This window comes from Dreissena polymorpha, chromosome 14 (genome assembly GCF_020536995.1).
Source record: "Dreissena polymorpha isolate Duluth1 chromosome 14, UMN_Dpol_1.0, whole genome shotgun sequence".
Lineage (NCBI taxonomy): Eukaryota > Metazoa > Mollusca > Bivalvia > Myida > Dreissenidae > Dreissena > Dreissena polymorpha.
In genome coordinates this window covers 56,330,624-56,349,385 of record NC_068368.1, presented here as the reverse complement: position 1 = coordinate 56,349,385, position 18,762 = coordinate 56,330,624, and the positions used below count along the sequence as shown (strand labels likewise).

General features: G+C 32.5%; 3 protein-coding genes across 5 annotated transcripts in view; 2 read left to right on the top strand and 1 right to left on the bottom strand.

Moving 5' to 3' along the window:
* The first annotated feature begins 2,111 nt into the window (after positions 1–2,111).
* LOC127857387 (uncharacterized) lies at positions 2,112–5,372 on the top strand. Its single transcript, XM_052393783.1, has 4 exons — positions 2,112–2,184; positions 2,457–2,643; positions 3,205–3,338; positions 4,839–5,372. The coding sequence occupies exons 1-4, from the start codon at positions 2,112–2,114 to the stop codon at positions 5,108–5,110; spliced, it is 666 nt and encodes a 221-aa protein (XP_052249743.1). The 3' UTR covers positions 5,111–5,372.
* Positions 5,373–6,624: 1,252 nt separating this feature from the next.
* LOC127856937 (putative nuclease HARBI1) lies at positions 6,625–9,345 on the bottom strand. The gene is made up of 3 exons (XM_052393158.1): positions 9,158–9,345; positions 8,034–8,172; positions 6,625–7,609 (listed from the first exon to the last, which is right to left on the bottom strand). The coding sequence occupies exons 2-3, from the start codon at positions 8,143–8,145 to the stop codon at positions 6,972–6,974; spliced, it is 750 nt and encodes a 249-aa protein (XP_052249118.1). The 5' UTR covers positions 8,146–8,172; positions 9,158–9,345; the 3' UTR covers positions 6,625–6,971.
* Positions 9,346–12,023: 2,678 nt separating this feature from the next.
* Positions 12,024–18,762, top strand: part of LOC127856929 (galactoside 2-alpha-L-fucosyltransferase SEC1-like) — a 29,694-nt gene continuing 22,955 nt past the window's right edge. The window contains exon 1 of one of the 3 annotated variants that reach the window (XM_052393144.1): positions 12,024–12,281. In XM_052393144.1, the coding sequence (XP_052249104.1) occupies positions 12,239–12,281 (43 nt within the window). In that variant the 5' untranslated portion in view covers positions 12,024–12,238. Of the gene's footprint in view, positions 12,282–14,451; positions 14,710–16,865; positions 17,124–18,762 lie in introns of those variants that run through there. The other 2 variants (XM_052393143.1, XM_052393142.1) reach the window with 2 other exon arrangements.

Here is an 18,762-nt window from a genome sequence, read left to right as displayed (position 1 = left end):
TGGCTTGTATCTATTAACGGAAGTAGTAATGTTTAATTTGACGTAAATAGATCCTGGGCCCGTATTCACCAACCGATTCTTAGACTTAAGAATAAAGAATAGACTTAGAACCAAGAACAAGATGTGTTTGTGAAACACAATGTCCCCCTATATGATGTTTGACCTTGTAGGATGACCTTGACCTTGTGAAGGATGACCTTGACCTTTCACCACTCAAAATGTGCAGCTCCATGAGATACACATGCATGCCAAATATCAAGTTGCTATCTTCAATATTGCAAAAGTATTAATAAAATAAGCGATTTGGGCCACATATATTTGACCTCTGACCTTGAAGGATGACCTTGACCTTGACCTTTCACCACTCAAAATGTGCAGCTCCATGAGATGCACATGCATGCCAAATATCAAGTTGCTATCTTCAATATTGCAAAAGTATTCATAAAATAAGCGATTTGGGCCACATATATTTGACCTCTGACCTTGAAGGATGACCTTGACTTTTCACCACTCAAAATGTGCAGCTCCATGAGATACACATGCATGCCAAATATCAAGTTGCTATCTTCAATATTAAAAAAGTATTCATAAAATGAGTGATTTTGGCCACATATATTTGACCTCTGACCTTGAAGGATGACATTGACCTTTCACCACTCAAAATGTGCAGCTCCATGAGATACACATGCATGCCAAATATGAAGTTGCTATCTTCAATATAGCAAAAGTTATTGCAAAATGTTAAAGTTGGCGCAAACAGACCAACAGACAGACCAACAGACAGACAGGGCAAAAACAATATGTCCCCCACTACTATAGTGGGGGACATAAAAAGGTGTTCAGTGTTTGAATATATACAGGCCTCCACTGGTGATTATCTCATTAACAAAATGTTCTTAATGAAGAATAATATAGATAGAAATGTTTACCGCAGAGTTTGACTCAAAATTAAAGAAATTATTGAATATTCTAATTTAAAGAATTTTCTTTATTCTTAGACTTAAGTCTAAGAATTGTTTGGTGAATACGGGCCTATGTGTATTTCGGATAGGCTTTCGAACTTTTGCAATTAACGATGCGAAACAAAAAAAAACGTACCAAAAATGCATATGTCTGTAGATATCGCTACATTTTATACATGTCCCAGAAAATCGGCAAAAGTCCCGGACAATTTAACTCAATGTCCCGGAATTGGTCTGAAAAATTATGGCATGTATGGCCAATGTTAAAGTTTTCGGACGGATGGACAGATGCCATATATTAGACATTTGACCTTGAAGGATGACCTTGACCTTCATCTTTCACCACTCAAAATGTGCAGCTCAATGAGATGCACATGCATGCCAAATATCACGGTGTTATGTTAAATATTAAAAAAGTTATGACCATTAAAGTGTTCGGACGGACGGACAGACAGACTGACAGTTCAACTGCTATATGCCACCCTACTGTAAGTAAGTAAGGGTCAAATACTCGATTCATCTCCTAACAATATACACTCCGTGATACAACTGGTAGTTTTAACACACACATATAGGTTCCATTTAATTAAAGAGTACAGAAAGCTAAAAAGTGATGTGGTTTGTTGTACAACAACAATTGGTTATGTGTAACCTATTCAAAAAATAATTTGGTTCAAGATAATTCAATGTAATTCTATAAACGACAAACACACTTCGTGTGTTGTGTATGTTTATTTTTAAAAATGTACATAAGTGGTTTAAAAGCACAATTTTTACACATTTAAGAGGTACTCGCTCACATTTATGTCTAATTAATTATAATTTTATGCATTAGCAAAGATTTAACGAGAAAAACTGAAGTTTAAGTTGAACTCAAATTGCTATAGGAAAACGACGGTAGCCGTTTAGACGTAAGCGGGGTAGCTTACTAGTTCTTCTTGAATGCTCTGCGCTTTTACGAGTACATACGTATTATTTGCAAAAGTTAAAGTTATAACTCGCCGGGCTGCCGAAATCAGAAGTAAAACTTAATATATATTTATATATCTGAAAACTACGTTACGTAAGCGTTCTAATGATATATAATTTGTCAAAATCGGCCTAGAAATGAAACTATAATTTAACAAAATACGTGAGTGATACATCAAAATGTATAACCTCGGCGCTTCGCGTTCAGTAAGCGGAACGTTTTACGAACGTTCGGAACAGTTCGCGCGTTTCCGTAACTGAACGGACCGTTCGGCGAGAACGTTCCGCAACGAAACGAAACGCATTTGTTAATATGGCGTTGATCTTAAGACTGATTAGAGGCAGTTACTGCAATAATACACTGATCAGAAAGTTTCAGATGCCCCTCGGACACTGATTTCGAAATTCAAGGGTCCCGACGAGGGATCATTTAATGGCATGTGGAAAGCACTGTTACTTTTGTATACACATATGGTAAAATGACTTAAAAGCTTAAAATATGATGGCTGGTTGATCTGTTTTTAGGTGTTCGATGGACCCATGAAGGGATATTGTTGATGCTGTCTCTTTATGAAGAACATAAACAGAAATTTGATTCCGCATCTTTCAAAAACAAAAACGTGTGGAGATTGATAGCAGAAGAGATGGCACACAAAGGAGTTACTGTCACAGGTGAAGCCTGTGACAGTAAATTCCGGTTGATGAAGTTAAAGTAAGTCTTTAATTTGTATTATAGAAGAGGGGAAATATGGTTTTTGGCCTGTCAGTCATTCTGTCTGTCCCAAACCTTTAACATTGCGCATAAATTTTGCAATATTGAACAATATTGTGTATTCATGGAGCTGCACATTTTGAGTAGTGAAAGGTCAAGGTCATCCTTCAAAGTCAAATATATGGGTTCAAAGCGCAGTAGGGGCATTGTGTTTCTGACGAACACATCTCTTGTTATTGTTAGTACAAAGGAAATCCTGTAACAGGTGAGGCATGTGACAGTAAATTCCGGCTGATGAAGTTCAAGTAATATGCAATCCATTTTATGCAACTTTTTCTATTATTCATCTTTCTATAGATACTGTTATTTTGTTTTTGTTTAAATGTCTTGCTTGGATTGGTTGAATGACACGAAAAACACATAGAACTGGAAAAGTGATTATTGAGTTCAATGTCATGTCTAAAAATGAAGTGTTTCATTCATTTTATGTCAACTAAAAACAAAATATATTCAATAATTGCATAAATCACTTTATTAAGCCTGATGAGTGTGTTTTTTCAGGTACAAGAAGATAGTGGACCAGCATGCCCCTAGTGGGAGCGGGCGAAAAAACTGGGAATACTTCCAATGGATGGATGAGCTATTTGCTGGAGATCCATCTGTAAGACCAGCGATGGTTGTGTCGTCAATGCCAGGTTAGTTTTTTTTATTAAACCCCCCTTCGAAGAAGAGGGGGTATATTGCTTTGCTCATGTCGGTCGGTCTGAAGGTCCGTCCACCAGGTGGTTGTCAGACGATAACTCAAGAACGCTTGGGCCTAGGATCATAAAACTTCAAAGGTACATTGATCATGACTTGCAGATGACCCCTATTGATTTTGAGGTCACTAGGTCAAAGGTCAAGGTCACGGTGACCAAAAATAGTAAAATGTTTTTTTAATGAAAACTCAAAAACGCATACGCCTAGGATCATGAAACTTCATGGGTAGATTGATCATGACTTGCAGATGACCCCTATTGATTTTGAGGTCACTAGGTCAAAGGTCAGTATGACCCGAAATAGTAAAATGGTTTCCGGATGATAACTCAAGAACGCATACGCCTAGGATCATGAAACTTCATGGGTAGATTAATCATGACTTGCAGATGACCCCTATTGATTTTGAGGTCACTAGGTCAAAGGTCAGTATGACCCGAAATAGTAAAATGGTTTCCGGATGATAACTCAAGAACGCATACGCCTAGGATCATGAAACTTCATGGGTAGATTGATCATGACTTGCAGATGACCCCTATTGATTTTGAGGTCACTAGGTCAAAGGTCAAGGTCACTGTGACCCGAAATAGTAAAATGGTTTTCGGATGATAACTCAAGAACGCATACGCCTTGGATCATGAAACTTCATAGGTAGATTGATCATGACTTGCAGATGATTCCTATTGATTTTGAGGTCACAATGTCAAAGGTCAAGGTCACGGTGACCCGAAATAGTAAAATGATTTTCGGATAATAACTCAAGAACGCTTTTGCCTAGGATCATGACATTTCATAGGTACATTGATCGTGACTCGCAGATGACCCCTATTGATTTTCAGGTCACATGGTCAAAGGTCAAGGTCACAGTGACAAAAATCGTATTCACACAATGGCTGCCACTACAACGGACAGCCCATATGGGGGGCATGCATGTTTTACAAACAGCCCTTGTTTATTTTTTTATTATAATTAAGGGTTAACTGTTAAAAAAGGTTGTGATACAATTTATGAGATTTCCTGTGTAGTAAATATTCACTGAGACAATTTTCTAATAAAATAATGTATTGTTTTAGTTTATGTTCTTGTAAGCAAATAAGTTTTTATGTCCCCCTCCTCGAAGAAGAGGGGGTATATTGTTTTTGGCCTGTAGGTCTGTCATTCTGTCCCATCAATTTGACCTTGGTCATAATTTTTGCAATATTGAACATAGAAACTTGATATTTGGCAAGCATGTGTATCTCCGTGTATCTCATCATCGACATGGGTCTGCAGATTTTGAGTGGTGAAAGGTCGCGGTCGGTCATTCTTTAAGGTCAAAGGTCAAATATATGGATAAAAATCGCTCAAAAGGGGGCATAGTGTTTCTTAAACATATCACTTGTTATTTAAAACATGCATATACCATCTCACTTGTAACCATGCTGTTTGTTTTGTTGCAGTTCAGCAAGATGTTACTGTAACTGTAACTGCAAAGCCGCCACCTGGGCCACGTAGACCCACGGTTCATAAAGCTACAACTCCCCCACCAATTGACCAGCCAGCAGGAAGGGCAACCACCCCTTCTACAGAGGGGACTGATGAGCTTGTTGCTACCCCTCTCATCAGAAAAAGAAAAAGAAGTGGGAGCCAAGACCCTCAAGAATGGTTCCGGAGCTACATGCTAGAACTTTGCAAAGACTTGACCGCTTGGATGCCCATAACGAGCGTTTGACTGCTTTGGCAGAACAAAAATATCGTCTACTGGAGCGACTTGTTGAGGCTCTGACCTCCAATAAAAGTTGAACTGTCTAGAGATTTGCATTACTCCTGCAAACAGCGAGTGTAAATATGTTGAGTTGTGTTTCGTCATTGTCTCATTGTAAAGTATCCAGTTATTTTATGCCAAGATGAACTTGCATTATGGAGAATTCAGAGCTGATCTTTTATCTATGTATATAATAAATTATTATAATTGTCATTGTGTTATTATTAAATTCTCTTTGTTTACGATTTTCTTTGGTTAATTGAACATATATGTATCATTTAGCGCACTCATATAATACACTTTAAATCTGAATAATTTATTTTGTTGCCAAACCAGTTAAGCTTAAAATGTTTGACGGTTCTTGTGAAAACACAAACTTTAAATCAAAGTAGCATATTAATGTGTGTTAGTAATAATTACACTTTAAATTAGCTTCCACTTTATTATGTTGGTAATTTTGTCATTGCTTTTATTGCGAATTCATTCAACATAAAGTGTCACCTAGGTTTACTCAAGGAATCGTATTTTACTAGCCGTAGACTCGCATATGCAATTGTTCATGAGAAGTCGTTTTCTCCTTAAGGTGGAAAACCTCCCCATAAAGTTAAAAACAATACCTTCTTGTGCTAATGATAGGGCTAACGCGTGTATCACCCACCGCACATTATTAAAGGGGCCTTTTCACAGATTTTTGCATATTTTGAAGTTAGTCATTAAATGCTTTATTTTTGATAAATGCAAACTTTGGATCTTAAAAGCTTCAGTGAAAAATCAAGAATAAAATTTAAAAAAAGGAAAAAATGTAACTCGCACCGGGGCTCGAACCAGTGACCCCCGGAGTCCTGGAGTAAAAACGCATGAGCCCTCTCGGCTATTCTGCCGAGTGTTAATGTATGCTGTATTTAATACCTTATATAAGCAATCTTCGTAGTTTTGTAAATTTAAACGACAACAACAGAACTCTCCAAATTATTCAATCGTTTCGCTTTGCAACGCTTTATAATATTTAGGTTTTTAAATCGTCAAAAGATGCATATAATGGCTATATTAGACTATGGTAAATGTTCAATATTACTATATCCTCACAAATATCATAACTAAAACGAATATTTGCGAATCTGATCAACTTTTTTCAATTTACCGAACCGTGAAAAGATCCCTTTAAATATACATAAGATTTCATTAATGTGATGTCTGGATGTTTGAACACCTGTGACAAAATAAATAAATTTATTATTTGTTTACATCTCAGTTCTCATAAAGGTGTTTGATACTGTTTCTCCAACTTTTTGTCAGTGAAAGCACTGAATGTAATGGACAGACTGCAATTAATTATATGGGCGTATTATTGTTATTTAAAAATGTTCATATTGCGCCAAAGTGTTGTAAACGCCATTGTTCATGACACAGAATATGACATTACAGGAAACAGCATTTTGTACTGTATCAAACATTTATGTTGCAAAAAAACTATACAATACTCAAATTATTGATCTTTTATTCTGCTCATAATCTTTCCAACAATACAAAACAATAAAGCATGCTTAATAATAGCAATACTCTTTGAATTTAAATAATATTTTCCAGGCGTTTTACCTTCACAAACTCATAAGTCCACCACAAAAAAACATCATCCTACAAAACAGGTATTGGCTTCCAATTGTTAATAACACATTAAGCATGAACATATGCACACATATCGAAGTAGGGATATCTCATCACAATTCCAGGGCAATGGCACGTCTCTTCTCCTCTGCTTCTGGGCGGGCCTGACCCGTCTCCCACTGCCTCAGAGGCATCCATGCCTATATCATCAAATGTGTCCACTTCAGGTTCTGTGTCTGACTCTCTGCAGAATGAAGTTGTGAAGGACACAACAAGCAGAGATCACGACGGGTATCTCCAGCTCCATGAGCATGTCCAAGTATTTCAGCCGCCGGAATTTACATTTCAATAGACCAATGGCACGTTCCACATCAACTCTTGTCGACGAATGGCATTTGTTAAATTTTTTTTGTAATTGATCCAAATGTCCATTTTCTCTATATGGAACAAGGAGATGTCTTGTCAGGGGGTACGCTGAATCCCCGAGCACATGGAACTCATCTGGGAGATTTTCAATTTTTTGTGCCACTGGACTGTTCCTATATACACGGGCATCGTGAACAGAACCTGGCCATCCTGTGTATATGTCCAAAAATTTCAAATTGCTGTCGCATACTACTTGGAGAACTAAACTGGCGAACCCTTTCCTGTTGAAAAATGAGGACCTATGCTCCGATATTGGAGCAGGACATGCAATGTGAGTCCCGTCAACAGCCCCTACAACACCAGGCATTCCACATCGTTGCTGAAATCCATCGGCAATTGTCTTAAGCTCATGCCGAGATTCCGGAAATTTGATGTGCTGCTCCATCATCGCAGACAATACTCTACATGTTGCAATGACTGTAAGATGTAAAGTTCCTGTAATTGAAATGGAATAATTCATGCTAGTGTTTAGCCTTTTTAAATGTAGCTTGATTACATTACGCTTATTTTGAGACTCACAAGTTCATTTTCTGGAAGAATCAAAAGTTGGTGTTTATGGAGAAGAAAATTAGAACGCTCAAAAATAGGGTGGAACCCAAAAGGTCCCCATCACTAGGACACCGTATCCACTATGCCAGCTTGACAAATTATTGAGTAAATCATTAAATGAAGTGCAGCTTCTAAGTTAAGTCTCATTTTATTGTAAATACTGTTACAGTAACACATTTCATTAAAGGATCTTTCATAAACACTCATTTATTTGTTTATATACATATGAATGCTAGAGCCCTTTCCTGCAAACCGAGGAAAAAACTAACCATATTTGCAGTTGAGAAGGCATCAATTTTCTTTTGCTTACCTTTACTTATCCCAAATCGGTCAGCCACGCTCCTGTACGATTCTTGGTTCCCAAGCATCCACAAAGTTGCCAATATTCTTTTGTCCACAGACATTGATCGCTCACGTACCATAAAAGGTGCCACAGCTTCACAGAGTTCCTACAAAATAAATGAAACATACATTTACAATAAAAATTTCTTGCAAAAGAATATGTAATTAATTTAATTCCCCATAAATAACTTTTATTATAATATAAACTTCCAAATATTAATACATATTGAACAGAAATAAACTTAGCTAAATTAATCATAAATAAACAATTCAGTAATCGATACTAAAGGGTCTTGTACGCCCCAGACAGATTTTCCATCACTTAACACTTTCTCGGAGAAGTTTGGAAGTAACATACACCCAGTTTTTGTCACAAAAACTTAAAACATACAACACGTTCAAGTGGAGAATTTGGTTATTTGCACGATTATTGATTAAGAAACATGCATGATGTAAATAAATAGAGGTACATGTAAGTAGTACTCCAGCCGACAATGACCAATCTAGCATACTATGACATAGCAGCAGGAATAACTGGATAACTGAAATTAATAGCTATAATTGAATATTTTAGTTATCCAGTTATTCCTGCTGCTATGTCATAGTATGCTTGATTGGTCATTGTCGGCTGGGGTACTACTTACCTGTACCCCGGGTACTCTAAAGTTTACTTACTTGTACCCTGGGTACGGTAAATATGCTAAAATGTACCCGGGAATTTTAACGCTAAATCGCTCGTAGGCTATTTATTTTTTTATCAATCATGTCAATTTTCTGTTTAATGGGCTCTATATTATCAGAACTCATACTCAAAAAGCATGTTGATGCTTTTTTTAAAGAAAAGTATGTTTAAGGTAAACAATATCGTTTCATGCTAATGGGTAGCATATTTTACGACATCGGATTTTGGACAGGAATACAGCTTGGGTACAGTCTAATATCGACCAGGTACATATAAGTATATTTACCGTACCCGGGGTACATGTTTGTATACTTACAAGTACCCGGGGTACATGTAAGTAGTATGCGAGCAGACAATGACCAATCAAGCCATAGTATGTGGATAAGAATACAAACCAATAGCTGACAAACCTGATAGGTTGACCTTTGTAGTCGGAAATGTGACCTGAAATCTATGTCTGTATAGAGTGGAACAATTTGCTCAGCATAGCCTTCCACCCTAACTGGCTCATTTTTCTCATGGAACAACACACCTAAAAATGAATAAACTATAAATTTCACCCCCAAGACGTTTCCTCCCCTAGACGTTTCTCCCCCAAGACGTTTCCTCCCCAGACGTTTCTCCCCCACTTTGGTTTAAGTGCAGACGTTTCCCCCCCAATAAATGTATGATTGTTTGGTTGAAGTTTATTCTTGATTTATTATCAAAATAATTATTTTGTTTATGAAGTTTTCAATTAACTTTATTTATGAAGCAGCTTGTTTGATTATTTGTTTGGTTTAACTGTGAATGGAATGCATGTAAATCATAAGTGTTGAGGAACTGTAGTTGTTTGTTGTTTTTAATCCAATTAATCCAATTAAAAAGGGTCAATTGGTGAATTGATTAAATGGTTAAATCACATTTATATTAATTTCAAAACTGTTTTCATTGTAACAGTTAAATATGATAAATAAATAAACTATATAATTGTCAACAATTATATTTTTTTCATGCATTTATATGTATGTATATAATAAAATGATTGGATGTCACTGTGAAATACAACAGATGCATCTATGACTACCATAGTTTGGATTCAAAACCAATTATAGCACTGTGGATGCTATTTTCCTACTAAAGGCTTTTATAGATAAACATTCAGTTCTAAAAAGAAACTATACTGTTGCTATATCGACCTTATGAAATGTTATGATTCAATATATTGAAACGGACTATGGTACAAGCTTATTAAGAGCGAAATAAACGGTAGATTGTTAAAAATTATTCGGTCTATGTATGATGAAGTGAAATTATGTGTAAGACATATGGGGACGTTGTCGGATTTCTTTTATTGCGAAGAGTTCACAGAAGATTTTTTAAACGAATACTGGGTGTCAAAATGAGTACCGCTAATTCAGCTGTATACGGGGAACTAGGGCGATACCCATTATATATAAATCGCTATGTACGAATAATAAAATATTTCATAAATTGTATACTGTTAAACAAACTAATTGTATATTATATTTAACACCTTTTAATGTACTAGTTTGGTTACTTTCGCAGTACTATGCATGTGCTTATTGCTTATTATATTGTCAGTTTTGTATATGTAACGATGAACTGTAAATGTTCAAGTTATATGAATAAACTATCTGTTCTGTTCTGTTCCATATATAAAACTATCAATTAAGTCAAATCAAATCTATTCATTAATAGTATTTAATTCAGTGATAAACTATTTAAAAACGTTTTTTTTTGCATAATAATGTGCTAATCTCATCTAATCCCCCTGTCACCTAATCTCATCAATGCTGATTAAAGGGCCTGTATATTGCACCCATAATCTAGCTGTTATCTGTTGTACTACACTTGCTAATCTAATCAATGCTTGTTTATTGCACCCTAAGTGCCTAATATCTTGTATAATGGTAGGTGTGGTTGTTATTTAATATTAGCCAAATGATGAAAATGCTGTCACATTTTTTTGGCTTCAAATTAAATTAATTTTTAAATTGGAAGGTAAATGGTATTAATAAAGATCTATGACACACTGATAGTTATTTATCAAAATTATTTTTGAGAACTACAATTCAATATTGGCTGTAATAAATTATAATTTTAATGTCATATAACAACTTTATTTACTCAAAATAAAAATATGTTATAGTTATTATTCATTCTTAAAAATCATAACTTATGGCTTATTTTCATTATAACACTGCATTATGTGAATTGGGAATAAAACATCAATTTGGAAATAAATTGTGTTTTATCAAAAGTGCATAATATGCAGTTTTATATGTTGTATTTATCTAATTTTACAAATTATAATTAAAACATATCGCCTACTGAATGTAATAAGTCATGTAACTGACATTTTTATACATTTTATTCATTTTTACTTTTTTCCAATTTTGTGTTTATTAAGGTGACATACATCAACTGATAAAATATTAAGTCAACCTTTTTGGTAAAAATAATGTTTTTATCCAATTTTCGAAATTGACATAACAAACGCATGTCATTTTCTGAATGTAAAAAGTAGCGTAAGTGACATTTTGTTAAATTTTCACGAGAAGCACAAAGATGCTTTATTAAAAAAAATTCAATCACTGTTAATGAACAAGTAATGGAAAATATCTTATTAAACTTAAATTATAGATTTGTTTGTAGCAACATGAATTCATTAATTCAATAATAGTAATTCTTTACTTTGTAACATACCATTCCACTTAAAATGATCATCAAAAAAAAGGTGTTTGTTTACTCAATTGATTTATACAATAGTTATAATTGTTTAGTTTGTAGCATACCATTCCACTTACAATGACCATCAATGACCATCAAAGAACATCAAAGGTGTGCTTTTACTCAATTGATTAATACAATAGTTATAATTATTTTAATTTGTAACATACTTTTCCATTTAAAATGACCATCAAAGAACATCAAAGCTTTGATTTTACTCAATTTTTCAATGAGCTTAAATAATGCAAGAACAATTTAAGGCACTTATAAAATCAAGTATTAAATTTGTTAGAGGCTTTCCTAAACAACCATATAAAATCATTAATTAATATTTCAATTAGTCAGGACTCAACTAACATCATTTTTTTACACATAAAATGCACTCAATTAAAATACTAATACTTTATTTTCACTTTATTACAAATAACTGTTGCTAATATACATTTACATATTATGCAGACGTTTCACCCCCATTTTGAAACTGTTGCAATCGAACGGGTCGTTCAACAGACTGCGTTCCATTAATAAACAGAAAACCGGAAACGTTCCGCTTACTGAACGCACAAACCTCGGCGCTTCGATAAAAGATCGATAGTTACGACACGGTCACGTGACTTAGACACAACAAGATATTTGGCGTTACGGTCCCGTTTCTTATCCGTGTAATCTAGAGTCCGTGCAATAATTCAATACAGTCAAATCGTCAAATCGATGTACTAGTAAACTGAGTAGAAATTTAGATCATAAAGTGACATATTATGGATATAATCATGAGACTAGAGTTGGCGTGTAAAACTAAAGGTATTTCATGCTTTCTGTTAATTGTATTATAAAGGGCGTATGCTGCCGTTTTAATGAAATTTTTGGTTTATCTAGAATTTGATAATTTTTGGTATTGAGCTAGAACCATCTGTTGTAAATAGAAAAGAACAAACATGGTGGGTTACCAGTGTTCTATTCGGTCTATGTATGATGAAGTGAAATTATGTGTAAGACATATGGGGACGTTGTCGGATTTCTTTTATTGCGAAGAGTTCACAGAAGATTTTTTAAACGAATACTGGGTGTCAAAATGAGTACCGCTAATTCAGCTGTATACGGGGAACTAGGGCGATACCCATTATATATAAATCGCTATGTACGAATAATAAAATATTTCATAAATTTTATACTGTTAAACAAACTAATTGTATATTATATTTAACACCTTTTAATGTACTAGTTTGGTCACTTTCGCATTACTATGCATGTGCTTATTGCTTATTATATTGTCAGTTTTGTATATGTAACGATGAACTGTAAATGTTCAAGTTATATGAATAAACTATCTGTTCTGTTCTGTTCCATATATAAAACTATCAATTAAGTCAAATCAAATCTATTCATTAATAGTATTTAATACAGTGATAAACTATTTAAAAACGTTTTTTTTTGCATAATAATGTGCTAATCTCATCTAATCCCCCTGTCACCTAATCTCATCAATGCTGATTAAAGGGCCTGTATATTGCACCCATAATCTAGCTGTTATCTGTTGTACTACACTTGCTAATCTAATCAATGCTTGTTTATTGCACCCTAAGTGCCTAATATCTTGTATAATGGTAGGTGTGGTTGTTATTTAATATTAGCCAAATGATGAAAATGCTGTCACATTTTTTTGGCTTCAAATTAAATTAATTTTTAAATTGGAAGGTAAATGGTATTAATAAAGATCTATGACACACTGATAGTTATTTATCAAAATTATTTTTGAGAACTACAATTCAATATTGGCTGTAATAAATTATAATTTTAATGTCATATAACAACTTTATTTACTCAAAATAAAAATATGTTATAGTTATTATTCATTCTTAAAAATCATAACTTATGGCTTATTTTCATTATAACACTGCATTATGTGAATTGGGAATAAAACATCAATTTGGGAATAAATTGTGTTTTATCAAAAGTGCATAATATGCAGTTTTATATGTTGTATTTATCTAATTTTACAAATTATAATTAAAACATATCGCCTACTGAATGTAATAAGTCATGTAACTGACATTTTTATACATTTTATACATTTTTACTTTTTTCCAATTTTGTGTTTATCAAGGTGACATACATCAACTGATAAAATATTAAGTCAACCTTTTTGGTAAAAATAATGTTTTTATCCAATTTTCGAAATTGACATAACAAACGCATGTCATTTTCTGAATGTAAAAAGTAGCGTAAGTGACATTTTGTTAAATTTTCACGAGAAGCACAAAGATGCTTTATTAAAAAAAAAATCAATCACTGTTAATGAACAAGTAATGGAAAATATCTTATTAAACTTAAATTATAGATTTGTTTGTAGCAACATGAATTCATTAATTCAATAATAGTAATTCTTTACTTTGTAACATACCATTCCACTTAAAATGATCATCAAAAAAAGGTGTTTGTTTACTCAATTGATTTATACAATAGTTATAATTGTTTAATTTGTAGCATACCATTCCACTTACAATGACCATCAATGACCATCAAAGAACATCAAAGGTGTGCTTTTACTCAATTGATTAATACAATAGTTATAATTATTTTAATTTGTAACATACTTTTCCATTTAAAATGACCATCAAAGAACATCAAAGCTTTCATTTTACTCAATTTTTCAATGAGCTTAATTAATGCAAGAACAATTTAACATTTTAATTTATAAAATCAAGTATTAAATTTGTTAGAGGCTTTCCTAAACAACCATATAAAATCATTAATTAATATTTCAATTAGTCAGGACTCAACTAACATCATTTTTTTACACATAAAATGCACTCAATTAAAATACTAATACTTTATTTTCACTTTATTACAAATAACTGTTGCTAATATACATTTACATATTATGCAGACGTTTCACCCCCATTTTGAAACTGTTGCAATCGAACGGGTCGTTCAACAGACTGCGTTCCATTAATAAACAGAAAACCGGAAACGTTCCGCTTACTGAACGCACAAACCTCGGCGCTTCGATAAAAGATCGATAGTTACGACACGGTCACGTGACTTAGACACAACAAGATATTTGGCGTTACGGTCCCGTTTCTTATCCGTGTAATCTAGAGTCCGTGCAATAATTCAATACAGTCAAATCGTCAAATCGATGTACTAGTAAACTGAGTAGAAATTTAGATCATAAAGTGACATATTATGGATATAATCATGAGACTAGAGTTGGCGTGTAAAACTAAAGGTATTTCATGCTTTCTGTTAATTGTATTATAAAGGGCGTATGCTGCCGTTTTAATGAAATTTTTGGTTTATCTAGAATTTGATAATTTTTGGTATTGAGCTAGAACCATCTGTTGTAAATAGAAAAGAACAAACATGGTGGGTTACCAGTGTTCTATTCGGTCTATGTATGATGAAGTGAAATTATGTGTAAGACATATGGGGACGTTGTCGGATTTCTTTTATTGCGAAGAGTTCACAGAAGATTTTTTAAACGAATACTGGGTGTCAAAATGAGTACCGCTAATTCAGCTGTATACGGGGAACTAGGGCGATACCCATTATATATAAATCGCTATGTACGAATAATAAAATATTTCATAAATTGTATACTGTTAAACAAACTAATTGTATATTATATTTAACACCTTTTAATGTACTAGTTTGGTTACTTTCGCAGTACTATGCATGTGCTTATTGCTTATTATATTGTCAGTTTTGTATATGTAACGATGAACTGTAAATGTTCAAGTTATATGAATAAACTATCTGTTCTGTTCTGTTCCATATATAAAACTATCAATTAAGTCAAATCAAATCTATTCATTAATAGTATTTAATACAGTGATAAACTATTTAAAAACGTTTTTTTTTGCATAATAATGTGCTAATCTCATCTAATCCCCCTGTCACCTAATCTCATCAATGCTGATTAAAGGGCCTGTATATTGCACCCATAATCTAGCTGTTATCTGTTGTACTACACTTGCTAATCTAATCAATGCTTGTTTATTGCACCCTAAGTGCCTAATATCTTGTATAATGGTAGGTGTGGTTGTTATTTAATATTAGCCAAATGATGAAAATGCTGTCACATTTTTTTGGCTTCAAATTAAATTAATTTTTAAATTGGAAGGTAAATGGTATTAATAAAGATCTATGACACACTGATAGTTATTTATCAAAATTATTTTTGAGAACTACAATTCAATATTGGCTGTAATAAATTATAATTTTAATGTCATATAACAACTTTATTTACTCAAAATAAAAATATGTTATAGTTATTATTCATTCTTAAAAATCATAACTTATGGCTTATTTTCATTATAACACTGCATTATGTGAATTGGGAATAAAACATCAATTTGGGAATAAATTGTGTTTTATCAAAAGTGCATAATATGCAGTTTTATATGTTGTATTTATCTAATTTTACAAATTATAATTAAAACATATCGCCTACTGAATGTAATAAGTCATGTAACTGACATTTTTATACATTTTTACTTTTTTCCAATTTTGTGTTTATTAAGGTGACATTCATCAACTGATAAAATATTAAGTCAACCTTTTTGGTAAAAATAATGTTTTTATCCAATTTTCGAAATTGACATAACAAACGCATGTCATTTTCTGAATGTAAAAAGTAGCGTAAGTGACATTTTGTTAAATTTTCACGAGAAGCACAAAGATGCTTTATTAAAAAAAAATCAATCACTGTTAATGAACAAGTAATGGAAAATATCTTATTAAACTTAAATTATAGATTTGTTTGTAGCAACATGAATTCATTAATTCAATAATAGTAATTCTTTACTTTGTAACATACCATTCCACTTAAAATGATCATCAAAAAAAGGTGTTTGTTTACTCAATAGATTTATACAATAGTTATAATTGTTTAATTTGTAGCATTCCATTCCACTTACAATGACCATCAATGACCATCAAAGAACATCAAAGGTGTGCTTTTACTCAATTGATTAATACAATAGTTATAATTATTTTAATTTGTAACATACTTTTCCATTTAAAATGACCATCAAAGAACATCAAAGCTTTCATTTTACTCAATTTTTCAATGAGCTTAATTAATGCAAGAACAATTTAAGGCACTTATAAAATCAAGTATTAAATTTGTTAGAGGCTTTCCTAAACAACCATATAAAATCATTAATTAATATTTCAATTAGTCAGGACTCAACTAACATCATTTTTTTACACATAAAATGCACTCAATTAAAATACTAATACTTTATTTTCACTTTATTACAAATAACTGTTGCTAATATACATTTACATATTATGCAGACGTTTCACCCCCATTTTGAAACTGTTGCAATCGAACGGGTCGTTCAACAGACTGCGTTCCATTAATAAACAGAAAACCGGAAACGTTCCGCTTACTGAACGCACAAACCTCGGCGCTTCGATAAAAGATCGATAGTTACGACACGGTCACGTGACTTAGACACAACAAGATATTTGGCGTTACGGTCCCGTTTCTTATCCGTGTAATCTAGAGTCCGTGCAATAATTCAATACAGTCAAATCGTCAAATCGATGTACTAGTAAACTGAGTAGAAATTTAGATCATAAAGTGACATATTATGGATATAATCATGAGACTAGAGTTGGCGTGTAAAACTAAAGGTATTTCATGCTTTCTGTTAATTGTATTATAAAGGGCGTATGCTGCCGTTTTAATGAAATTTTTGGTTTATCTAGAATTTGATAATTTTTGGTATTGAGCTAGAACCATCTGTTGTAAATAGAAAAGAACAAACATGGTGGGTTACCAGTGTTCTATTCGGTCTATGTATGATGAAGTGAAATTATGTGTAAGACATATGGGGACGTTGTCGGATTTCTTTTATTGCGAAGAGTTCACAGAAGATTTTTTAAACGAATACTGGGTGTCAAAATGAGTACCGCTAATTCAGCTGTATACGGGGAACTAGGGCGATACCCATTATATATAAATCGCTATGTACGAATAATAAAATATTTCATAAATTGTATACTGTTAAACAAACTAATTGTATATTATATTTAACACCATTTAATGTACTAGTTTGGTTACTTTCGCAGTACTATGCATGTGCTTATTGCTTATTATATTGTCAGTTTTGTATATGTAACGATGAACTGTAAATGTTCAAGTTATATGAATAAACTATCTGTTCTGTTCTGTTCCATATATAAAACTATCAATTAAGTCAAATCAAATCTATTCATTAATAGTATTTAATACAGTGATAAACTATTTAAAAACGTTTTTTTTTGCATAATAATGTGCTAATCTCATCTAATCCCCCTGTCACCTAATCTCATCAATGCTGATTAAAGGGCCTGTATATTGCACCCATAATCTAGCTGTTATCTGTTGTACTACACTTGCTAATCTAATCAATGCTTGTTTATTGCACCCTAAGTGCCTAATATCTTGTATAATGGTAGGTGTGGTTGTTATTTAATATTAGCCAAATGATGAAAATGCTGTCACATTTTTTTGGCTTCAAATTAAATTAATTTTTAAATTGGAAGGTAAATGGTATTAATAAAGATCTATGACACACTGATAGTTATTTATCAAAATTATTTTTGAGAACTACAATTCAATATTGGCTGTAATAAATTATAATTTTAATGTCATATAACAACTTTATTTACTCAAAATAAAAATATGTTATAGTTATTATTCATTCTTAAAAATCATAACTTATGGCTTATTTTCATTATAACACTGCATTATGTGAATTGGGAATAAAACATCAATTTGGGAATAAATTGTGTTTTATCAAAAGTGCATAATATGCAGTTTTATATGTTGTATTTATCTAATTTTACAAATTATAATTAAAACATATCGCCTACTGAATGTAATAAGTCATGTAACTGACATTTTTATACATTTTATACATTTTTACTTTTTTCCAATTTTGTGTTTATTAAGGTGACATACATCAACTGATAAAATATTAAGTCAACCTTTTTGGTAAAAATAATGTTTTTATCCAATTTTCGAAATTGACATAACAAACGCATGTCATTTTCTGAATGTAAAAAGTAGCGTAAGTGACATTTTGTTAAATTTTCACGAGAAGCACAAAGATGTTTTATTAAAAAAAATTCAATCACTGTTAATGAACAAGTAATGGAAAATATCTTATTAAACTTAAATTATAGATTTGTTTGTAGCAACATGAATTCATTAATTCAATAATAGTAATTCTTTACTTTGTAACATACCATTCCACTTAAAATGATCATCAAAAAAAGGTGTTTGTTT